The sequence below is a fragment of the Balaenoptera physalus genome, assembly GCF_965194825.1.
Source record: "Balaenoptera physalus genome assembly, chromosome: 20".
Lineage (NCBI taxonomy): Eukaryota > Metazoa > Chordata > Mammalia > Artiodactyla > Balaenopteridae > Balaenoptera > Balaenoptera physalus.
Genome location: NC_138901.1, coordinates 16,753,692 through 16,778,703, shown reverse-complemented (window position 1 = coordinate 16,778,703; position 25,012 = coordinate 16,753,692). Strand labels below are relative to the sequence as shown.

Here is a 25,012-nt window from a genome sequence, read left to right as displayed (position 1 = left end):
TAACAATGTACATTTAACCTCTAGACTTCAATTAGTGATCTGTAAAATGGAAATAATAGCACCTTACTTATTAGACCAGCAGGTTTCTATGAGAACCCTCCTAGTTATAAATGGGATTTTATGAATAGGAAAAAAGGGACAAACTATACCTATAAAAGAGGTGGAGGGGAGGGAGGGCAGGGTGCTAACCTGGTGGAGGGATGAGGAACATTCATGAAGACCCCAGAGTCCTCAAGTCCTGGCTTTACCAACTACCAGCTGGGTGGCCTTAAGCAGGATGCCCCCACCATTGGTGTTACCCCAGTGTCTTCCCTGGGGCCTCAGTGTTTTGGAAATGATGGAAGTGTAGAGTGGGAAACCCTTGCTCTCTGGTGATTCTCAGACAGAGTTATATGTCTGGGTTTGGATCGTAGCCCCATGGAAAGCCAGGGTTTCTGCTGTCCATGGTACCAAACTCTTGTCTAGGTTTCAGTGCCTCCACCTCAGCACCGTGGGTGTGTTGAAAGATAATTCTATGCTGTGGAGGCTGTCTTGCACTTTGTAGGATGTGTAGTGGCATACCAGGCCTCTACCCACGAAATGTCAGTAGCTTTCCCTCAATTGTGAAACCAAAAATGTCTCTAGTCTTTGCCAAACATCCTCTGGAAGACAGAAGCACTCCCAGCTAAGCAGCACTGGTCTAGGCTAAAGGGATGCTATTTCTCTGTAAAGATATGTGAGTATGTGCCCTTCCTTTCGACTCCACACTTCTGACTGGTGCCTCTGATCTGTTTTCACTTCCAGAATGTTCCCAGGGTGTCAACACTTCTTATTTCAGTGCACCTTTCGAAAGTTCTTTTAGGGACTTCCCTGGCAGTCCAGTGGTTAAGACTTCACCTTCCAATGCAGGGGTGTGGGTTTGATCCTTGGTCGGGGAGCTAAGATCCCACATGCCTCGGGGCCAAAAAACCAAAAAACATAATACAGAAGCAATATTGTAACAAATTCAATAAAGACTTTAAAAATGGTCCATATAAAAAAATCTTTAAAAAAAACAAGTTCTTTTAAAAACAAACAACTTCAATGGCCCTCTTGGCCACACTTAATGCATGCAAAAATATGGTAATTGTACCCAAGGTAAGCACATTTGCCCTTGATTGATACAGACTCAGTCTTGGGAGGAGGAGCGGGTAGGTCACCTGAAGAGCCTCTGTGACCTAGCGGCCCAGCTAGCAGACAGTGTCTGCGGTCACCGTCAGGCTCTGTCGTGTAGCTTGCCTTTGCTCCTCCCTTTTGTCTGTCCACTGGGGAAAGACTGGTCCTAGAACATCATTTTTCTGGAGCCAGGGCCTCCTCTAGGTGATATCACAGCTCCCTGAGGGTCTAGGCTCAGGTCATCCCTCCACAGTACACTGGGAAATACCTGAAGCAGGAGCTCAGGTCATGGCGCTGGAATCCTGCCGTGTGACCCTGGGCAAGCTATCAACCTCTGAACTCATCTGTAAAGTGAGGCTATTAATACCTCCTCCGCAGGGTTGTTATAAGGATTAAATGAGAAAGTGTTTGTGAAAGAGCTGTGTGGCACAAACTGCCCCACACATCCTAATTCGTATTATCTCTAAGGGACCCTCCTGCCTTGAAGGTCTCTTTCTCTCTTCATCTGTCCACATCCACTTCCTTCAATATCCAGCTCCTGGGACTTCCCTGGCAGTCCAGTGGTTAGGACTCCAAACTTCCACTGCAGGGAGCGCGAGTTCGATCCCTGGTCCGGGAACTAAGATCCCACAAGCCTTGCGGTATGGCAAGTGCTGGGTAGATCTAGGTGGTTGATGACCAGGAAGATGACAATAATTTATAAGATTTTAATAATAAAAACAGGTAACGCTTTTGAAGCACTCACTATGTGCCAGACACTGCACTAAGCACTTTACATGAATTAGCTCATTTATTGAGTGCCAGCAGGCTACATGGAATTGAACATCTCCCTCTCTGCTTCCAGACCCCAGCACAATATCACTTACCCAGTAGACCTTTCCCATTGGCCCCGAGCAGAATTAATATGTCTCCCTCCATGCCCATGATGCCTGGTTTATTACTGACCTAATTTCACTAGCTTTTAATTATTCATCAGAGTGGCTGTCTCCCCTTCCAGTCTGAACATCTTGAGGGCTAAGGCCCTGTTATATTAATCTTTATTAGCTTCGGTATCCAGTGGTGACTGGCATATAGTTGCTGCTCATTAAATGTTTGTTGAATGAAGGCACGGATGAATTGAGTAATTAACACCATCTCCCACGATGTTCATGCGATTTTATAAGCTGCTCCCTCCATGAGGCCATTTTCAGAAGCATTCTAGTGCTATCCAAGCATGATCTGCCTGCAAACTATTTGTTGCCAGCTGTGACAAGGTAGGTGCAGAAATTGAGAGTAAGCATGTAAAAAATTTTAAGCAATTTTAGAGTAGTTTTAGGTTCATTGGATCTAATAATTTTAAAAACTGGGCTTTTCTTTTGTATGTCTTTATTTTTTTTCTTGCTTTTGCTTGGTTTAATTTTTAAGTCATGAGATCAGAAATTGTAATAGATTACAGTTACTGAGCTCTTATTATGTTCTGAATATTAGGCTTGTATGTCTTTATTTTTATTTTCTAATAATTCATTCCCACTATATTTTGCAATGGTATCATTCTGCAACAGATTAGAAATTTAAAAATCAAGAACTGGTTCTTCATCACAAGTGGTCTGAGAAATACAGTTCCAGACCATTGACCTCACTGGGATGCCCATGGTTAAGCCAATGGCAGAGGGGGCATACTCAGCCCTCTCTCGCTGGGTCCCACCCATCACGACTTATTCTCATATCTGTTTCTCCTACTGTTTGGAAGGACGTGGAATTGTCTTTTAATCCTGTTTGGATTCCTCATTATTTCTCTTTTCTTCCAAATCTGGCAGGTTCAATAGATGAAAGCTGACTCTGGTCTGGGCTTGGACAGGAAAAGGAGAGGGCAAGGGAGGGGTCCGAAGAGAGTTTGGGAAGGGTCTGGCTGGGAAGAGGATGCTGGGATGGAGCAGAAGGTGGTCCTGCGGAGGGTTGGAGAGGCTGCTAAGGAGACCACCCTGAGCCATCAAGGCTGGTTGGCTGGAGCGGCTGGGGTTGATGGGGGGGAGGGGCAGCGAAGGCGCCTGAAGGTGGAAGGAAGCAATTTCAGGACAAATGAAAGGGGATGTGGAATCCTTTTACAGAAGGAGTGTTAAACATGAGGCTTTCATAACCCCCCTGAGGTGGTCAAGGCCAAAACTATAAATAAGTAGGTCATGGAGTGATACAGAAGGCCCCCTCCTCCCACCCAGGGGTGGGGGCAGTGTGGAGGTTAAGTCAGTGAAATCAACACAATCAACTGGATGGGGAGAGAAAGGGGGATGAAATGTGCCATCTGTAGACGCCCCTTTAGAGAGAGAAGGTCTGAATCCCAGGCCAAAAAGGCCGGAAGAGCAAGACTTGATTACAGCCTGATCGATGGTATTAGCATATTTAAAGATCACATCAAGGAGAGAATAAAGAGGCTCAGAAAGAGGAAATGGTGTTTATTAAGCAGAGAGAAACAGAATCTGGAAATCTGGAGCTGTCTGGTTCTTGGAGAGCCAGCTCCAAGGTCAAGCAGGGCTGGGGAGAAAGGGCTCTGCAGGGCCTGGGCAAACTTCCCTTAGGACCCACCAGCTTCTTCTCCTCTGATTCCACAGTCCATCGCTGCTGTTACCTTCTAATCGAGAATTCAGCTTTCCATAAAGAACTGCCTAGAGGGAGGGACCACTCTGCCCATTTGAGCATCTGGTCCATTCGGTGATGGTTATGATGATGATGATGATGGTGGTGGTGATGATGATTACAGCTAACCTTCACTAAGCCCTTGCTACGTGCCAGGCACTGTTCCAAGCCACTTACAAATATTAACTTGTTTAAACCACCCAACCTGTGAGGTAGGTAGTCCTACCTCCATTTTATAGATGAGAAATTTGAGGCAGTGTTAAGTAATTTTCCAGGTTTATACAGCTTGTAAGCGGAACAGCCTAGACTCAAACTCCGGCTGACTCCAGAACCTGCACTATACTGGACTACCCTGCATGTAAGTTTTGTTGAAAACAATTAATTGGCAATCTGGTTGGTGCATCCATCTCTTTGGGATTGGTTGGGGTGAGTCTGTGCCAAGATCAGCATGGCCAGCTCTGGGGCACTAACCAAATGGGGGTTTTTCAAGACTCCGGACTGTGTGCTTCATTTAGAAAGTGCTACCCAGTGTGGCTAAGCCAGTGTGACCAGCTGGTTTCCTGGGCACCGCCCCTCCCCCACTTCAGAACCCCAAACCCCATCAGGGCCCAGCCCTCCGGGCACTTTGAGCTGAGAATCAGGAGGCCGAGGACTAGGCTTACCAGCTATGTCACTTTGGGCCGGTGTCACCACCTGTCTGTGCGCCTCAGCTTCCTCACAAGACCTCTTAGCAAAAACTCCCTGTCTAAATGAAGAATCAGTTGGACCCATGAATGTGCTGGCTTTTGCTCGGTGCGCTGAGAAGGGGGTGGAAGGAAGAAGGCGGAAGGTGGAAGGTGGGCGCGGCAGGGCACAGCATCCAGGGCGGTTGGGTTCAGAGTTGGCTTGCAAAGCCGGCTGACCGCCCCTCCGGGAGCGTGCTCCGCCCGGAGCGCTCCCGCTTCCTCGGGAGGGTCTGCGGTTGGCGCTGCAGGCCGAGGCTCTGTGGGGTAGAGTCACTTCTCTGCCTCCCCTTTCGGCTCTGGCGGGAGGAAGGAAGAGATAGAAGTCAAAAGTTCTGTCCGCCTGGAAGAGCTGGAGGGGAACGTCTAAGGGGCTGGGGGAGGCGGGGCTGCTTCCCAGTGCTGGGGGCGGGATGGGGCGCTAGGGGGCCAAGCTGGACGGAGGCCAGGAGGTCTGGCGGGGCGGCTGACCCTACCCTGAGGGCTCGGCCGAGAGGGGGCGCTGTGACCTCCTCCTCGCCCAGCCCGTTGGATTCCAAGCTGCCGTCCCTTTCGTAGCGCAATGCGCGCTCGACTTTCCCCCTCCGCGGCGTTCCCAGGCCGGCGAGTCCTGCAGGGCACCGCCATCTCCCCTGGTCTTGGGGTTCCCAGGTTAAGCTCCTTGCCGGGACCAAACTGGGCAGGCGCTTAGTTTGTAGAATGAATGAAGGATGAACGAACGAATGAAAGACAATGAATGAATGAATGAATGAGAAGGGTTCCTCCCTCAGAGCTTTCGCGCCTCAGCGCGCACCTGGCCTGCCAGTTCCAAAGGCGCGGGGCGTCTGGACCAACACCCCGGCCCTGCTGAGGTGGGGGCGGGGGGACCTTACGGCCCGCCGCAGGGCGGGAACTGCCCGAACGCAGTTCCCAGCTTCACCAGCTTTCCGCGGCGCCTCTGCTCAGTCCGGGCTGCCCTACTCCCCAGCCTCCACGAGCCTCGCTCTTAGAGATTCACCTGAGCCCCCCAAGTCCCCTCAGACTCCCTTGGACTCCCCAGGCCCCAACCTGAAATCCGGCGGGAGGCGGGAGGCTGCCTCCTCTCCCGCCCCCGGCCCCCCCACCCCCCAGCTTCTCCCCGGGCTGCGGCGGCCGCCAGCGCTGCCAGCGCGCCCAGCCGACTGCCGCAAACCCGGGCTCGGGGAAAAGGGGGTCAGTGCCGCGAGGGCGCGGGTAGCCGACCCCGGGGAGAGGGGACAGAGGAGGCGGGGCGGGGGAGGGAGCAGAGGGGCGAGGCGCGGAGGAGGGACCGGAGGGGAGGGGAGAGGAGAGGAGAGGAGCGGAGGGGAGGGGACGCCCAGGCGAAGGGGCGGGGAGCCGCGGCGACTAGCGGCGCGGACCGCGGGGGAGGCGGCGGGGGCTAGGCGGACTCCCGGCGGGCGAGAGGCAGCTGCGGGCCGGGCTGAGTCAGAAAGCGGCGGCCGGACTCGCCCGGGAAGGGGAGAGCGAGAGCCCGGCGGGCCGGGCTGCGGGGCCGGGGAGCGCGGAGCCGGGCGCCAACGCCACCCGCGGCGACACAGGAGCCTGGCCGCCCACCCACGCAGCCCGAGCCCTCACCCGCCGGCCGGCCCCTCTGGGATGTCCGAGGGACCCAGGCATCCAGGACGGTGACCGAGCGAGCCCGAGGATGGGACGGCGCCTGCAGCTCCGGCTCGTCAAGGTAAGAGCGAGCCGGTCAGCCCTCGAGCACTGGGGGCCCGCAGCTCCGGGCGCGCAGGGCTAGGCGGGCTATGGGTGTGATGCGGAATACTGGGTGTCACTGAGCAGAACTGTGCCCAGGTCCGGGGGCGGCCGGGGTTTGAGGAGCAGCCCAACTCCCTCTCTCTGGACCTTTGGAGCCGGCATTGGGCGGGGAGAAGGGGGGAACGACACAGGTGAAAAAAGAAATCTTTGTGGCGAAGCTGCCGGGATGTTGGCGGAGGTGGGCGTGGGGTGGGGGGGTGTCAGCCCCCCCGGGTAACCAGCTCTGTGAGGGGAATCGCTCTAGGCTGTGGGAACCGACGCAGGGTTCCCCCTCCCACCCTCCCGGGTAGACTGGGGTCCCGAGACAGCAGGCTCTGCAGAGGGGTTCCCCGTCCGCCCCAGCACCCTCTCATCAGGTCCCCCACTCTGCACGCCTCCGCCCTGTTCCTGGGAGCTCCTTCCTGCCCCTGCAAGTCCGGGGAGATAAATGTCCCCGGTGCCTGCGAGCCCTGGATCAATATCGCAATCTCCGGGGAGCAGACCGAGCATCCGGCGGTAGTTACCGTTCCTCCGCCGCCGCCGGCCCGCCCGCAGGAGCACGACGCTGGCTCTCCGAGCCTTTGCACCCCCGGGTCGGTCCTCGAGCCTGCTCGCTCCTGCCCGGGCTCTGGCGACGCGATTCCTGCGTCCGGAGTTTAGGAAAGTCGCCAGACCGCACGTCCAGCGTCTGTCCGCTGAAGTTCTGGGGAGGCGGGGGCTGCTCCGGGGCCCGGGGAAGGGCTGGGGCGTCGACACCCGGGCCCGCCGCTAGTGACAGCTGCCACTTCCTGGTGCCGGGCGATTCCCAAAGCGGTTCGGCTTGCGGGGTGTAGGCAAGGAGGCGGCAGCGGAGGGAGGGGTGGGTGGGCCTCGGCGCCGCCGCGGGGGAGCCCAGCGCGGCTCATGCCTGAGGATACGGACTCCGCAGGGTCAGTGGGGACCGCCAGAGCACAGACACCAGCTTGACTGGATTCAGCGCCTTTACAAGCTATTAACTTCAAAGGAACTGAATGGATTTGGGGGAGGGGTGCGGACTGACTGAATTTCATTTTTCCATCGATTATTAAACTGTACGTATATCAGCACACAAAGTGGTTTGAGTTAAACCACCAAGATTTAAAAATGCAGCTGCTGCCGGCTTATCAGTTGAGACATTACTAGTTACCGAGGCTTTCTCCATTCTCTCCTTCCCTCTCCAGAATGTATATAAGTTGGTTTTTAAAAATGACTAAGGGTTGGTCTGATTGAACCCATATCCCCTCCCCCACTCCTTAACTGAGGACTGGGGGTGAACCCAGAGATTATTTTCTGGGTGATGAAGGAGACCCGGGGAGGGAGAGAGGAGGAAAAACATCCAGAGAGCTTGACTAGATGGCACTGAGTGGGAATATTTTCCAAAAGGCTAGAGTGTAGCAAACCTGGGTCTAAATTCACAAATCAGTTAGACCAAATTCAGCGTTTTAAATGGATTCAAAGGACTGAACTGTAGGTTTTGGTTTTTGTTTTTGAGTTTACGTGGTAATAGGTAAATGTTCTTTCTCTGGCCTTTCTTAGAATCATGTGCAAATTTCTGCTTAGAATTATGATGCTTTTCTAAAAGGAAAAAAAAATTTTTTTTCTGTTGTGTGTGTGTGTTTCCTGCTAGGTGGTGAGATGTGTGCCCTTTATGTCTGGCCTAAGGAACTCAGTAGGTGCTCAGTAAATGCATACTGAATGAGTGAGAGGCAGTGAATGAATGGGCAGCTAATGTGGTTTCAATTAAATAATTGCTTTTTCTTTTATTTATGTGGCATATACAACTTGTTGGGTAGTGTTCTACCTGCTTTGCAAATATTAAGTCATTTAGTCCTCATAACAGTCCTGGGAAATAGGAATTATTACTGAGGCACAGAGAGGCTAAGGAACTTGTTCCTTACTTGTTCCTCACTGATACGGCCAGTGAGTGGTGGAGCCAGAATTCAGACTCAGGTACTGTGGCTCGAAGGCTTTGTTTTGTTAGCTTTTATCAGAAAATCTTTTAAGCCACTAAAATCTCATCCTAGACTTCTGCCAGATGAGAGAGAGCACAGGTGGTTTTGTTGGTATCAAAGTCTGAATCTAGGTGGGGTTCATCCAAAATCCGGTGCTGTCCTCAACAACTCAGCCAGTGTTGGGAAAGGATCCACTCTGGGGCCCTTACCATGGGCCTCACACTGTACTGGTTACAGAGAACTGGGAGAGAGTGTGTGTGAATGTGTATGAGTGAGAATGTGTGTGTGCATGGGAGGGTGGTTGTGTATGTCAGTGAGGGAGAGATGATGTGCGTGTGAGTGTGGATGTGTGAGTGTGCGTGGGTGCCAAGGAGACAGGTGAAATATTGTCTCTGCCCCCACGGGAGGGCCGGGGACCGACCACCTCTGAGTCACCTACCCACCAGCCACAGCTCCTCGCAGGGAGACCCAAGTGTGGCTCAGAATGGTGGGTTTGGCTGAGTGTGAGGAGTGGAGAAGGCAAGTCCTGGTGGGCTATTAAAGGAAAGTGAGTTCTGCGGAGAGAGCTGGTTTTATTGCTTTTGTCATAAAAGCAATCTAGCAGTATTACGCAAAGTTTGAAAACCAGAGAGGGAAATTATTACACTCTCACCCTCCTAACACAGCTATTGTTGCCATTTAAAAAATAATCCCTGCAGGCCTTTTTTTCAAGGGCAGGTTTGGGCACAGCTGTGGCCACTGGGAACACCCCCTCACTTACTGTCACAACCCAAGTCTGTCCCATGTTATTCCGGAGCCTCCAGAGGGAGATCGTCACATATTCCCTGTGAGGGGAGGCTCTTTTGCCATGTCTATATCTGTGCACATTTGGGCCATTTCCAAATTGCTTCTTTGACAAATAATTTGGAGCCGGATTTTGAGGGGAGCATGGGCAGGAGGGAAAACGAGGGCAAAAAAGTGAGCCGTGGGGTGTGGGGACAATTGGCATGGCCACAGCCCAGGGGCAAAGGAGGAGAGGGGGGCTGACAGCCAGGCCAAGCCGTCGGGATTTGATATGTCCAGCCCTGGGGAGGGGCATGACTTGGGTCCGTCCAGTTCTTAAGGAGGGCATAGATTTGTGGAAAAGCAGGACACTGACCAAGGGCCGCTGAGGACGAGCTCAAGTGGAAAATCCATTTCTCACCCTCTCTAACATTTGCATCCTCGGAGAGCATCAGCAGCCAGTGGTGTTCAGCTGCACAGAAGAAGGAGTTTGGAGGGTCGAGGGTGCCCCTTGGCAACACCCCAAGTGCCCGTGGTGCTTACAAGCCCATGGGCCTGAGCCCCGGCCATGATGTGACCTAGAAGGAAGGGGTTAGGTATAGGGCTGATCATTCTAGAAGCTATTGGGGTGGAAGGACCATCAACCTGGGAGTTGGCAAACCTGACATCAGTCACAGCTATGCCTCTAATTAGCTGTGTGACTTCAGGTAGGTTACCCTCCCTCTCTGAGCCACCGTTTCTCCGTAAACAGGGCTATTTGACTAGATTCTGTTTTACCTTTCACATCTCTGTGCAAGATCTGTTTCCAAAAACACTCCTTAGGGCCACAACCTCATATGAGAAGAGTGGGGTGCAGCAGATTCAATTCCCAGCTCTGCCCCTTCCCAGCTGCAGGACCTCAATACTTGGACCCAAGTACCCTCTCTGAGCTTGAGTGTTCCCAGCTATGAAATGGAGGCAATACCTAACTCAAAAGGTTGAGGTAAGGATGAAATGAGTTAATACACACACAAAGTGCTTGGAACAGCACCTGGCACAGAGTTTGCTTTCAGAAAAAGTTGCAAGGTGACTGCTCTTCAGAGAAAATTAGATAATGCAGGAAAAAACAGCTAGGAAAAGCTCTTGGACATTCAACATGTAGCATTTTTGCATCTTTCACCCGTCATAGAACTGGGTCTAATAATCAACTGCATGTAATAAGCGTTTCACAAATGTTTGTTGGCTGGCTGGATGGTGTTATTGCTGCTTCCTTCAGTTTAGTATTGCATGATCAGAGTGGACCCGTTGCTGTTCCCATGAGATGCAGGTGTCATGTCCAAACAGACTGAGAGATGCCAAAGCCATCCTGGCAGAAAAGCCATCTCTGATACAGAAAAGACTGGAACTGCCCCCCTGAGGCCCACTATGGTTATGTTAAAAAGAAAAGAAAAGAAAGCAACAAAGAGCCAATGTAGCATCTGGTGGTTTGGAGAATCCATTGAGGGTGGAGCCTTGGCTGGTCTGGAGGAGAGCAGGTTGTTAGCAGGTGACCTGGGGCCTTTCTTGTTTCCTCCTCTGTGAAAAGAGAGGGTGGGGTGATCTCTCCCAGCTCTGACTCTACCTAACCATTCATGGCATCAGCAGAAGGAAGAGTGAGCCCATTTTGGAGCTAAGGCCAAGTCTTAGCAGCAGTTTTATATTCAATGCATGAATTTGTTAATTACAAATGACTCCTGTCTACTTAGATCCTCGGGGGCCCCCATCAGCAGAGTCCCTTGGAAGTAACATCATCAAGTCCTTTTTAAATGCTTGTCTTCTGACTTGTTGCTCTTGGCCAGCCAGCCCTCACTCCACCCAATGTGGCAATCAGCATCTTCTTGTGTGGATGGGAACATCAGGTGAAGCAGATGTGGGCTTGAAACCTGACTCTGCTATGAAGCTTGGTTATCACTTGGAACCTCAGTTTCTTCATCTGTTTAAAAAAAAAAGAGGAAAAATAGTATCTACTTTATGGGATAATCATAATGGCTTCATGAGATGTCAAGTATGAAATTAAGCACAACTGCGCATTGTCTGGCACACAGTAAGTGCTTAATAAATATTAACTATAGTAGTCACTTAATAAATCTTTACTGAATTTTATCAATCTGAGGAAGAACAGCAAAAAGAGGAGTGGTGAGGGAAAGGGAGGTGGAGGAAGGAGTACTTAGCAATGTAGAATCTCCTCCTGCCCCAGGGTCCTTTTCATAGACCCTGGGGAGAAGGGATGGGGCCACCTGCCATCAGCCAAGCTCAAAGGGCAAAGGACAGAGGTGCCTGCTGTTGGCCCTCTGAACATCTCTGACATGTGAAAACATTTGGCATTAAAAGTAGAGACATGAGGACTTCCCTGGTGGCACAGTGGATAAGAATGCACCTGCCAATGCAGGGGACACAGGTTCCATCCCTGATCCGGGAAGATCCCACATGCCACGGAGCGACTAAGCCCACGCGCCACAACTACCAAGCCTGCGCTCTAGAGCCCGCAAGCCACAACTACTGAGCCCGCGTGCCACAACTACTGAAACCTGCATGCCTAGAGCCCATGCTCCGCAACAGGAGAAGCCTGCGCACCACAGCAAAGAGTAGCCCCTGCTCACCACATACAACTAGAGAAAGCCCGCACGCAGCAACGAAGACCCAGTGCAGCCAAAAATAAATAAAATTAAATCTTTTAAAAAAAAAGTAGAGACATGTAAGGAGGATAATACAAAATGATTAAGTCACTGACGCAAACAATTATTTTAAAACAACTAACTGGATTCCATTAAGCAACAGATTATTAACCATTTCTTTTCAGAGTAATTGGTGTCAACTTCAACAAAACTGAGAAGCTAGAAGGCAGGAGGGGAGGAAGGGAAGGAGGAAGATTTGGGGAATACGGACATGCACTTCCTTTTCTGTGAAATGGGTGTGTTGAGATGCAGTTCTGGGACATGGGTCCCATGTACACAGAACCACCGACTCAATGCTTTAGCCGAATGTGTTTTTTGGCAACTCTCCGCCCAGGAGCCATGAATCCATTTCAGGGACAGATGAAGATGTTTGTGGGTGCTTTTTCTTCCCTATAAACTCAAACAATATCACAATCCCTCCCCTGGCCCCGCTGGTCCCCAGGGAGCAGCCCCAGTGAGGTGCTTAGAGATGAGGTTTGTGGGGTGCACACCTGCCCCCCCTTCACCTGTCAATCTGTTCCCATCCTCCAGCCAATCTGACCGGGAGCCAGGACGCCTAGGTCAAAGCCCAGGACAGAAACTGGCCAGGCTGGTCCAGCTGCTTCTGTGCCTGAAGAACCAGGGAGACGGGGTTTGTTCTAGGCTGACCGACTACAATTTGGAGCCCACCCATAGCGAGTTGTAAGAGGTAGTGAGGCTCCCCGGAGGCACAGTGGGAGACTTAGTTGAACCTTTCAGCGCTGGGAGGTCAGGCCTTTGGGACAGTGTATTGCTCAGTACCCCTGGCAGGTGCATGGAGCCGAAGAGCTGGAGGGCAGGCTGCCCAGGGTGATGGGCTAGGGCAAGCGATGGCTGCAACATTTCCATTTACAGCAGGGTTTCCGCTGCTTTCATCCGTGTCTCCCCAGCCTCCTTGGCAGTATGTGTGAAGGGCTCCGTGATTTCCAGAGATACCAGCTGTTCCTGGAGCAGCGCCGCCACAGTGCGGACAGAGCTGGGTGGGATAGGGAGGGATGGCCAGGGATGAGGGGCTGGGCTGTGTAGGCTGGAGACGGAAACCAGGCCCAGGAGGGCTTTGGCTACCCTGGGGAAGGGTCGAGGGAAAGCCCCGGGCTGTCTAAGGGGCAGAAGGCCCCCCTGCACTGAGGGCCCCGATCCCACAGTCAGAAGCAAAGGCCCAGCTGGGTGCCCATGGGCCTGCTCAGGATAGATGATTTTATTATTATATAAGATATGGACATGCAGAAAGACAGAAAGAAACCAAAGGTGATGCAGAGATGGAGACCACTGGCTAAAGTTAGCGTGAGAGAGAGATGAGGACAGAAGGGCCTGGAGGAAAGTGAAGGGAGGAGGGTGGGAGGGAGAGAGAAAGAAAGGGAGCGAGAAAGATGTGATAGCAAGAAAAAGACCTGCGTGTCTTTTTTGGCTGTTCTTGCTTAGTACTTTCTCTTTAGTGGCCAAGTGAACATGTGCCTCTGGTACTGAGGCCAGAGATGGCCTTTACCGGAAACGCTCCTCTCCATTTCTTTTTTTTTTTTTATAGTAATCTTTTATTTATTTATTTATTATATTTATTTTTGGTTGTGTTGGGTCTTCGTTTCTGTGCGAGGGCTTCCTCTAGTTGCGGCAAGTGGGGGCCACTCTTCATCGCGGTGCGCGGGCCTCTTCACTATCGCAGCCTCTCTTGTTGCGGGGCACAGGCTCCAGACGCGCAGGCTCAGTAGTTGTGGCTCACGGGCCTAGTCGCTCCGTGGCATGTGGGATCTTCCCAGACCAGGGCTCGAACCCGTGTCCCCTGCATTAGCAGGCAGATTCTAAACCACTGCGCCATCAGGGAAGCCCTCTTTTTTTTAAGAGTTTCTTTCTTTCTTTTTTTTTTTTTTTTTTTTTTTGGCTGCGTTGGGTCTTGGTTGCTGCTTTCTCTAGTTGCGGCGAGAGGGGGCTACTCTCCGTTGTGCTGTGCGGGCTTCTCATTGCGGTGGCTTCTCTTGTTGCAGAGCACGGGCTCTAGGTGCACGGGCTTCAGTAGTTGCAGCACATGGACTCAGTATGTGTGGCTCACGGGCTTTAGAGCGCAGGCTCAGTAGTTGTGGCGCACGGGCTTAGTTGCTCCGCGGCATGTGGGATCTTCCCGGACCAGGGCTCGAACCTGTGTCCCCTGCATTGGCAGGTGGATTCTTAACCACTGAGCCACCAAGGAAGTCCCATTCCCCTCTCCATTTCTTACAAGAATTCCCCTCACTCTCCCTAATCTGCTGCCAGGAGCCTTCCTCAGCCATCAGGGTCAGCAGAGCCCCGGAGAGCAGGGATGCCCTGAGGCCTGCCGAGTGGAGGCTGCGGATGCCTGCCCACGGGAAGGAGCTCCCCCCAACCCCGCACCCTCCAGCGCCCCCAGGGCTGGGCTCTCCCAACCCAGTTCAGAAGGAACAAAGCCTGTTGCCTTTGAGGTTCTACCTGGGCCCCCAGTGTGCAGTCTGTCTCTTTCTTTCTTACACACACACACACACGCGCACACACACACACACACACACACACACACACACACACACACACACACACACACACACACACACACACACACACGCTGGGATCCTCAGGGAGTCCTCTGCAGTGTTTCTAATAGCATCCCCCCACCTGCTACCCGCTCAGAGGCTGCTGCACAGTCAGACCGATGAGACAGGTGGGCAGTTCCCTCCTGCCTGGGCCAGGGCTGGAGGACTGACTCCCAGAGTAGCAGCTGGGCCCCCAGGGCCCTGGGGTCAGTAGTGGGGGTGGATGGCAGGTTGGACAGCCTCTGTGACCGCGCCCCAGGCCGCACATGCCTGGCTGGGAGCCCGAGAGGCTGGGCCTTGGAGGGAGGGCTGTGTCCTGGGCGTGGTCTGAGCCCCTGCCTGTCCCCCTCCTCCTGCCCTTTCCCTCCACTTCGCCCAGCTTCTCTGGCTATTCACCGAGCGGCCTCTGTGCCCGCGCCCACACACGCGACCCCATGGAGTCCTCCTGTCCCACTCTAGGGGTGAAAAAACCAGATGTTCCCCGCATCTCTCCATCAGCTCTTCTGGCCCTCTGCCCCAGCCCTCCCTCCCACTTCCACAGAATAGTCATTTCTGCCCGCCGCCTGCCTTTGGCCGTAGTGTTCCTCCTTCTAGGGCTTCTGTCCCCCCAGTCTCTCTACATCAATCCTGTCTAATAGGTCCACCAACTTCTTCCTGAACCATCACTACCCTCTCCTCCAGGAAGCCCTCCAGTTCAAGTCCATCTCTCACTGGTCATTCCTTTGCTTGCCCTCCTCCCCCTCATGTGAGCCTCTGGCTCACGGTGGAGCCTGGGCTCTCCAACAACAGGGGACCCTGCAGCTCTTTGGTCTGTCCCCCTACAGGATGCTCAAAACATTTACCAACCAGACCCCGCATGGACCTCTGGTCACTCTCACCTAACCCAAGCCCTGTCCCACCATAGATTCTGAGCTCTGCCGGGTCAGGAGGATTCCCTTAAAAATGAAAACAAAAACAAGACTGTGTCCCAAGCGCCTAACCCAGTACTCCAAGCTCCGTAGCACACAATAGATGCTGAATTCAATGGAGGGCATCTCCCCGCTGAACATTTATCTGTGTGTGTGGAGGTGCTATGGCGACAGGAGACATGGAAATGACAAGCTAGACAGATAGATTCCCCCGGCTCTGCAAGTGGATTTATGACTCAATGGCTTATCGAATGCTACGCTGTTGGCGCCATTTAGTAACATTTAGCAATTCCAGTCCTGCCCCATGTTCCATCCCTGGTCCCCGTAGCACTGGAGGCATTTGTCCATGTGTAAAAGCAAGGGCAGCACTTTGCTTCATGAGGGGTTCGGGCAGGGCTGGTAGGAGACGTTGCCAGAAGCAGGTTTGGAGCTGGGCTGAGGACAGAGATGCAAGAACTTTCTCAGAACCTGGGGTCCTCAGAGAGCAGGTCCAGGGCACTTTAGTCCCCAAGCAGGGGCTGAGGAGGAGGCTTGGTGGCCGCCTGGGGCTCCCTCCCTGCCGCTGTCCCGGTTCTGCTGGTTACGAGGCAGGAATAGCCAGACAAGGCAGAGGTGGGCAGAGGACACTGGTGCAAGGGAATGATCCCATTCTTGGCTCCCTCCATGGGATCTTGTCTCTCAGTCTACATCCCTACCCTCTAGCTCCCTAAGGGTGGCTGTGGGGCAGACTTTGGTGTCTTTCTCTCCAGACTGCTGGGCCCCAGTGACCTCACAGTGAACACCACTGCCAGGCTGTGAAACTCCGGGCCCATGCAGTGGCACATGTACATCCCTGAGAAGCAGAGCATTCCTGGGGGAGGAGCACCGTGCCTAGAGCTGAGGAAGCAGGAGGCCTGGGACTGGGGCTGGCTCCGCCACTTCCTGGCTGGGTGACCTTGGGCAAGTCACACAACCTCTCTGGGCTTGGTCTTCCTCTGGACCACGATGGAGAATAAAGGAGGAAATGCCTGTGTGCTGAGGGGCCTGTCCCCCCTGAAGCTCAGTGAGTGGGACCTGCTGCTTTCCCTGGTGAGGTCCCTCCCCCAGCCTCCACTCTGTCCCCCACTCCCCCCCAACTCCTCCCCTTGACACTGAGCCCAACTGGTACTCAAGACCCTCTTCCTCCACGGGGCCTTCCCTGGTGAGCCGGCCATCGTGTACTCTCCTCCAGCTAAAGCAGGGCTTCTCAAACTAGCTGTAGGGAAAGCCCACATGGGTCTTTCCAATCCATGGCATGTGGTCCTGTTGTGCACAATGACCATGCAGCCTGCATCACACGACACTTCTGGAGAGCTGGACAACATCTGGAGTGGTCTAGACCCTGTTCAATGAGATCACAGCAAAGACACCTTCATATCAACGTTTCCAGGTGCTGACTCTCAGTAACGAACAGTCTGCAGTCCCGCACAGTCCCCACCACCCTTTCAGCAGCGCTGATCTAAACCCCTCCTTTGGGGCCAGGATTCATAGCCCAGAATCTCTGGTTCACTTTTCAAGGGAGTCTGGCTGCCGGCCAGCCCTGTACCTGTGCGCCTCCTGCTGTAAGACTCTGTGCTGTAGCAGCTGGGCTGGGCTGGGCTGCCGGAAGCAGGAAGAACCCCTGTCCAGGAGGGTGGAAACCTTCGGTTTATTCAGAGCCCTTCCCCCCTGTCAGGTTCTGGATGGGCCCCTTCCCCCGTTTCATTCTCACTCGTCAACCCGCACCTTATCACCCACCGAGGTCGGGGCAGGGGTTGGGGACACACATGACAGTCACAGAGCTCTGGTGAGACACGGGAAGCCCTTCCACTGTGTTGGGCTCACCCCAGGGCTCACAGGACTCAGCCCGCACTGGTTCTAGCCCTCGTCCCTGGGCTCCCCCAAGATGAGGGAGCGTGACTTCTCCAGGGTCACCTCTGCCTTCTGCCTCCGAGGAGCTCGCCCAGGGGCAAGCTGGTCAACCCCAGTTGCTGGCTCCAGGAAAAGGCTGCGTACGTGCCCTCCCTGTGCTGCTTGATCCCCAGCGTTGGCTGTACCCACAGGTGGCCACCTTCCTGCTTCGTCTCCATCTCCTGTGCACACCCCCCAGGAGGAGGCCTGGGGGCTCCAGGACAGCAGTGAGGGGAAGGACCTCCCATCTCCCCAGCTGGCCAGGAGGGGTCATTCCCAGCAGTCTCCTGCCTTTGGGCTGAGGCTAGGAGGTGGGGGAATGACGGGTCCAAGGCCACAGGGTGAGATCAGGGCCTCTTCCTGTCCTGCAGGCTCCTCCCTCTTGTCCCCTCCTTCTTTCCAGCATTCTCCTTCCCATCACCATCTTCCTTCCACACTCCCAACTTCCATGATGGGCAGGCAAGTGAGTGTTTTCAGAGCTGGGAAGGAGCTGCAAAACCCTCCCACCCAGGGTTTCCCCTGCTCAGCACCGTTGACATTGGGGACCAGGTAATTCCTTGCTGTGGGGCTGCCCTGAGCATCCCCGGTCTCTAGCCACAAAGTGCCAGCAGCTCCCCCTAGCTGTGGCAACCAGAAATGTCTCCAGATGTTGCCTCGTGTCCCGTGGGGGACCAAATTGCCCCCACTTGAGAACTACTGGGCTAGTGCAGTTCTCCTCAATTCTGGTGACACTTCAGAATCACTTGGAGAACATTAAAAAAATAGAGAGACTCCCAAGTTTCCCCTCAGGCCCGCCGAGCCCAGATCTCTGAGGTGAAGCCTGAGAAACAGAATTTTCTGTCTCTTGGCTGCCAGGCATTGTCTGAAACTTCTGATTTTGTCTAATTCCCTTCTTTTACAGACAAAGAAACAGGCAGGGCCATTGCCCAGCTGATGAATGATTATATGGTTATTCCTAGTCTCTGCCCTGAATCTCCCTGCTCACTGGGGTTCGGTGGTCCAGCAGCCCCCTCTAAACCACCCCTCATGGCCTTGGAAGGCAGTCACTTCTCCAGGAAAAACAACCCCAAAACCTTTCGCTGTTTTCTAACAGAAGTTAATTTCCAGCCGTCAGACGATTTCACTCTGCCTTCCCGATCCTCTTCACATCCCTTTTAAAATGCAGCTTCTTAAAGGACATCACTTTGCTGCTGACACTGAAATCCCCCTCACTTTACACTTGTCAGAGAGCTGGCTGAGCGAGAGCACGGCTGATAGTGGCACCCGCGTGGCTGGTGTCACCGTGCTGTCCCCAACACCTCGGCTCTGTCTCTCCGGGTAGCAGATGCCTCTCCCACCCCCTCAGGGACCGGTTCCCAGTGTCCAGGAGCAGCTCACAGCTCGCGGCTGAGCAGTTCCCAGGGTCAGGGGCTGGATCAGAGCCCCGGTCGGGCTCCGTTCCCTTGCGAGAACCAAACTCTACCCTTCCTGAGCCCCCCACTGACAGGCCCCCACTGGTGTCTACCCCCCAGTTCCCACTGCCAGCTTTCGGGGAGCCAGGCTGTGGCCCGGAGCTAGAGGTCAAGAGGCAAAGTCAACCTGTTCCTCCTCCTTTGGAGGATCCATGCGGTGGTGGGGCCTAAGAAGGGAGGCCGGACAGGCGGGGAAACAGGCTGACCTGCCCAGGGGCACCACCCCAGGACTGGAGCATCTGTATGGTGGGTAGGTAGTAAAGGCTCCACTTCTTGGGGTTGAGAAGGATTAAACGAGAAAAATCACAGGGTCTGGCATTGTGCACGTCTTCAGTCAAAGCTGGAATTTAGAAGAAGAAAGGAAGGAAGGAGAGAGGGAGGGAAGAAGGGAGAAAGGAAAAAGAAAGGAAGGGAAGGGAAAGGAAGGGGAGGAGGAGGAAAAAATGGAGGCTAGGGAAGACTGAGACAGGTGGAGAGCTTAAGACCAGGAGAGAGAGGAAGTTAAGTAGGAGGGACACCGGGAGGCCGAGAAGGCACGAGCTATGAGAAAATGTTAGTGAGTGAATCGAGAGCGAATCATAGAGGAATCAAGAGGAGGAGAGAAAGAATGTGTGAGTAGCAGAAAAGGAGGCTAGACCAGGATGGGAGGTCAGCGGTGCTCCAGGGCTCTGCCCGCCCCCCACCTCCCTTCCCTGCGCTCAGCAAATCTGCATCAGCGACAGTGATGCAAACTTTACTTTCGCAGGTGTCTGCTGGCTCCTGGGAATAGAGTGGTGGTGGAAAGTGGGTGTGCACACCCTGGGTGGGCAGGCAAACCAGTCAGGGGGCGCTTCTGGAGAGAAAGGCCAAGTCAGGAAGGAAGCAACTTATACATAGTCGAGTAATACTAATCACTACCGTTGGTTAACGGCTTACCGTGTGTTTGGACCCGTGCTGTTTGAAATGCACCATATTGTTGAATCTCTCCAAAAGTTCTAGAATATAAATACTTCATCTCTATTAGCCCCACTTACAGATGGGGAAACTGAGGCTCAGGGATGTTAAGTGATTTACCCAAGGTCACACGGGTAGGAGGGGGCAAATAAAAGATTCCAGTGTGGATCTCTCTGGCCTCAAAGTTAAAGATCTGAATTTCTACTCTCCTGTAAAACCTGGAGTCAGAGCATATTCAGAGCTGGAAAGGAGTGTAGGGAACACTGCCCTCCTCATTTCACAGATGAGGAAACTGAGGCGCAGGGGCAAGGGAGGGAGACTAGTCCATGGTCACAGAGCAGGTTTGTCAGATTCGGAACAGGAGCACAGCCCTGCACTTTCCACCCCAAAACACTTTTTCCTTCAGCACAGCCTCCTTGAGTCCAAGGTGGAGATCAGTGCAGGAAGGAAGACCAAGAGCAAAAGAGAGCTCCTGGTGGGCAGGGGGAAGAGATGCAGGAAAACGGGGAACAGGAAGTGAACCCGTCAAAATGTCCTGGTGGGACCCCATGGTCAGAGGGGACAGAAAATGAAAACCCATCCATTCATTCACTCTGTCAGTCATTCATTTATTCATTCAACAAACATGTATGGGGGCCCACTCTGTGCCAGGCCCCACTAAGGGTACAGAATTAGCCAAACACAGACCCTGCCCTCAGGGAGCTTATAACCAACTGGACAGCATATCTGGGACCCTTGGAGGGGAATGTGTGAACTCCAGAGCTGGGGTGTCTCAGGTCCTCACTGCCCTTAGGGTGGGTGAAGCAGGTTTCAGCTCTGCTGTGGGGCCTCGTTGTGGGAGCAGAGGAGTGAAGTAGCAGGGAAGGGGGCAGGGTGCCTCCTGAGCCCAGGGCCCCAGGGAGAAGACCTGAAGGCAGGAGCACCCAGGTGTGCCCCACTCCCTGAAATGTAGGCAGGAGATCTTCCTTCCCATTTTTTCCTCTCTGCACAACAGCGATTTAAGTTAATTAAATGGAACAATAAATTCTTTCTCAACTGCCTAGAACAGAATAATCTTTCACTGCTCACCCACTTTGGGGAAAGCACAGGCTCTTTGCTTTGAGGTGGCGACAGGTTGTGGCTATCCTAGAAAGAGGCTGTCCTGGGGCAGGATGGGGAGAAAAGGGTGGTTGGGGGCAGAAGTCCTGGGCAGTCAAGAGGGCTGAGAAAGGACACCTAGCATCACCACCCTCTGTCCCAAGTCTGGTTTTACCCTGGCTAGTCTTTAGAGCACCTCTGCATGGATTAGAAAACGCACCCCCCCGCCCGAGGGTCCCGGCTCTGCTGATGCGCAGCCTGCAATTCTAGCCCCCAGAGACCTCTCCACTTGGCACCTCTGTACAGGGCAGAAATTGCACAATTGCATGTGGGCTCTGTACCTTCCCTGTATTGTCATTCCGTCACTACAGATATATCCCCTGTAGGCACACAGGTTTCAGAAGCGTTGATTGCGCATATGTTTTATTTCTGCAAATCAGATCCTAATTTTTAAATCCAATGGGGAGCCAGCTTTCTAAAGAAATCTTGATTTATGATCCCTCTTCTTTTTCATATTTAGATTTTCTTTCTCTTGGCTTTGCTTAAAACAGGCTATACCTTGAAAACCACATCTCTGATAAAGGGTCACTATCCAAACTATATAAGGAACTCATACAACTCAATAGTAAAAAAAACCCCAAAAAACAGAAACAAGCCCCACAAATAATCCAATTAAATCTGGGAAATGCAAATAAAAAACACAATAAGATTTCACCTCACATCTGTTAGAATGGTTATTATAAAAAAGCGGAGATAAGTGCCAGGGAGGATGCGGAGAAAAGGGAACCCTTGTTCACTGTTGGTGAGAATGTAAATTGGTGCAGCCACTGTGGAAAATAGTATGGAGTTTCCTCAAAAAGTTAAAAGTAGACTGCCATATGATACAGCAATTCCACTTCTGGGTATGTATCCAAAGGAAATGAGACCATTATCTTGAAGAGATATCTGCATCCCCATGTTCATTGCAGCATTGTATACAATAGCCAAGATGTGGAAACAGCCTAAGTGTCTATAAGTGGATGAATAGATAAAGAAAATGTGGTATATACATACAACAGAGTGTTTTTTTAAATTTTTATTGGAGTACAGTTGCTTTACAATGTTGTGTTAGTTTCTACTGTGCAGCAAAGTGAATCAGCTATACGTATACATATATGCCCTCTTTTTTTGGATTTCCTTCCCATTTAGGTCACCACAGATCACTGAGTAGAGTTCCCTGTGCTGTACAGTAGGTTCTCATTGGTTATCTATTTTATACATAGTATCAATAGTGTATACATGTCAATCCATACAATGGAATATTATTCTGCCATAAAAGGGAAGGAAATCCTGCCATGTGTGACAACATGGTTGAACCTTGAGGGCATTATGCTGAGTGAAATAAGTGAGACAGAGAAAGACAAATACCATATGATCTCACTTACATGTGGAATCTAAAAGAGTCGAACTCAGAGAAACAGAACAGATTGGTGATCGCCAGGAGTGGAGCGAGGTGTGGGAATGGGTGAAGGTGGTCAAAGGTACAAACTTCCAATTATGAATGAATACATTCTGCGGGTATGATGGACAGCATGGTGACTATAGTTAACGATACTGTGTTATATATTTGAAACTTACAAAGAGAGTAGATCTTAATAGTTCCCGAGACACACACACACACACACACACACACACACACACACACACACAATTGTAATTACGTGAGATGATGGATGTATTAACTAATCTTATTGTGGAGATCTTTTTGCGATATATACATATATCAAATCATTATGTTGTACACCTTAAACTTACACAATGTTATACGTCAGTTACATCTCAATAAAGCTGGGAAAGAAAGCCACAGCCCAGAGAAAAGCAGACTCAGAATGGTCAGATATTCGGGTTGTGGAGCCAGGGGACCCCAGGACCCAAGAGGAGTGGGCCTTCCTTCCTCGGCCAGCAGACGGCAGTGTCCACTGGGGGTCTTGCCTCCCAACGAGGGTTGCAATCTTGGCTTCACTGGGGAGTTGGGGGGCCTCTCTGTGCTCCAAGTCAGGAGCTGCCACAGTCTCCTGGGCCAGGGAAGGCAGCCAGGCTCAGGTTCACGCCCAGCTACTGAAGTGCCTCCACTGAGCCGGTGCCTCTGAGGTCTCACTTCCCCTCTCTGGGCCTGTTTCCATACCTACAAAAGATGAAACTGACCAGTTATGACAAGCTGATGCTCAGGAATCCACCTTGGCACTCCAGGCCTGAAGGATCCATCACAGCCCGGTGTCTGGGCCCTTCCACAGATGGCCTGTCCAGTCTCCTCAAGCTCAGGACCCTCCCCTTGCCTGGAAAGCCCTCTCTCTCCTTCTCACAGTCTGTGCCCACTCTGCCATTCTCAAACTCACCTCCCCCAGGAAGCCTGCCCACACCATCACCTTGTGCTGAGCCCTCCTGTAATCCCATGGTCCCCCTGTGCTCACCAACACCTTGCCTCGCCATTCTCCTTTTAGTGTGTGTGTGTGTGTGTGTGTGTGTGTGTGTGTGTGTGTGTGTGTGTGTGTGTGCGTCCTTCCCTGCCTCTTCTGAATTCCTTTCCTTTTTTCCAAGTCAAGGAGTCCTGGACTCCTTGAATGTAGAATCCCAGTTCAGCAAGGGGCTCAGTGAGATCACTTAATCTGGTGGTTTAAAAAAAACAAGAGACAAAAATCAAAACAGCTTTCCTTCTAAGCTGAAAAATCCCTTTTCAAAGGAAAGCTTACAGAGAAGGCAGAACAGTCTGACTGAGTGAAGGAGAAGGCCCTGGTCCTGCTGCAGCCCCACTCTCCAAGACCTGGAAGGAACACCAGGACCAGCCTGCTCTAATCCAACCCTCTTGGTAACCAAGGAAGATTCAAGGGCCCAGAGTGACCAAGTCATGATAGTGACCCCATGGGCACTTCTAGCAGACTTTAAATTTCAGAAAGCATCTTCCTTCTTTTCTCCCCCCTCCCCAGGTGATCTGCATCCCTGTGATGCAGGAAAGAAAGAGCACGTTGCCCAGAAGGGCCAGGTGACTCGCCCAAAGTCACACAGTTAGTAGTAGCAGGATTGGGCTCGGAACTCAGCAGAAGGGAGAGGAATCTTGCTGAAAGATTGCTCACCAATGCTGCAGCTGTGGTTCTGCCCAAGGGCCAGCTCAGTCCCTGGCTCCTAGGGAAGGTTTTCTTGGGGCCTCTGAGGGCTCTCCCAGGCTGAGCATCAGAAGTTGTTGTGTAGGGGAAGGAAGGCAGGCCCCCATCTCCTTGCTCCTCATGAATTTGGGGAGGTGAGCGCGGCCCCTGGTGCCTCCAGTGGCCCTTCAGGATTCTTGCTGAAAGGTTAATTACCAAACCATCCCATCAAAGGAAATTGCACTTTTGTGCCTTAAAGACCAAACTGAGCTTCTGCAACATAGTTATTTATGGACTCTAATAAGCATTTTCTGGGTGTGATTAACCTTTATGCCAAAGTCACACTGGGAATTGGGATGGCAGCTTCAATTCTAGCCACGCTGTGTGCTGGCCAGGGGGTGGGGGCATGTATAGCAGCTGGAGCAGCCTGGAGCAGGCAGCTGTCAGACTCTGGCCCGCCCACCCTGCCCTCTCCACGGTTCCTGCGCCCTTCCCTCTCCTCTGCCCATCGCTTCTTCCCATGCCCTGTCCTGATCTATCCCCCTCCATCCTTCATCCACTCGAAAGACAGACCTGATCGCCTGCTTACTGGGCCCTAGTCTCCACTCAGCTGCTAAAAACAGTTCTGTGACCTTGGGCACCTCAACTCTAAAACCCCTGTAAAATGGGGAGCATGGAACTTTGTCTACTTTCCGCAGCACAGTGCCCCTTCCGTGTCAGGGACCCCTGGGTCCTAGGACGGTCGGTTTATGTGATGCTGTGATCGAGCCACAGCATGACCTTGGCCTTCTCAGATTTAACATTCCAGCTTTGGCTCTTTGGCGAGTGGAGAGATTTGCAGCTGAGGTGCGGATTTTATTTGGGGGCCTCGGGGCTGCCAGGCTGGCACACAGAAGTGAGGATCTACCTCGTGAGTGAGCCTAGCGCCTGCCAGCTTCAGATCCTCAGTCCCGTTTTGGTTTTCTCTCCACCTCACGGAGTCCTGAGAGCTTGGTTTGTCAAAAACGGTTCTGAAAGGAGAGCCAGCGGCTAAGGCTGATGACAGAGGGGTCCAAGAAAGGGGCGATTCTTAGGTCAAAACCACTTTTGGTTTACTTTGAGAGAGGATGACATGTCCAGTTTGGCGAAGTTCAGGCCTCTGATGTGACCCTACTCACCACATGCTCCAGCCATATTTTTTGGAGTGCTAGACCTCACCACAGAGTGAAGGAAGCTCTTCACGCTCCCCAGGAAAATGGTCAGCATTACACGCAACATTCTGCATTTAATTACAGGGTTTCATCCCCTCCCCTGCCTCGTGTGTTTGTCGACACCAGATTAAGAATTCACAGCTTTAGCAGAATACAACATCCTTGAAACTTCAGGGGCCTGTCTCTACAGTGCAATACTCTCCTGTTGGTGGAGTTGGAAAA

General features: G+C 52.5%; 1 protein-coding gene and 2 long non-coding RNA genes across 5 annotated transcripts in view; 1 reads left to right on the top strand and 2 right to left on the bottom strand.

The window, feature by feature from the left end:
* The window catches only part of LOC309651002, a 172,937-nt gene that overhangs the window by 22,556 nt on the left and 125,369 nt on the right, over positions 1-25,012 (bottom strand). The gene's annotated exons all lie outside the window — the stretch shown is intronic.
* Positions 1,840-6,193, bottom strand: LOC309651000. Of its 2 annotated transcripts, XR_014257882.1 has the most exons (3): positions 6,063-6,193; positions 4,943-5,152; positions 1,840-4,765 (listed from the first exon to the last, which is right to left on the bottom strand). It is a non-coding gene; the product is annotated as an uncharacterized lncRNA (long non-coding RNA). The 2 variants fall into 2 exon arrangements; XR_014257883.1 differs by lacking the exon at positions 6,063-6,193 and having other exon boundaries at positions 4,943-5,677.
* Positions 6,051-25,012, top strand: part of CRHR1 (corticotropin releasing hormone receptor 1) — a 50,027-nt gene continuing 31,065 nt past the window's right edge. For both annotated transcript variants that reach the window (XM_082443176.1, XM_082443175.1), the window contains exon 1: positions 6,051-6,165. In XM_082443176.1, coding sequence (XP_082299302.1) covers positions 6,133-6,165 — 33 coding nt within the window. In that variant the 5' untranslated portion in view covers positions 6,051-6,132. The remainder of the gene's footprint in view (positions 6,166-25,012) is intronic.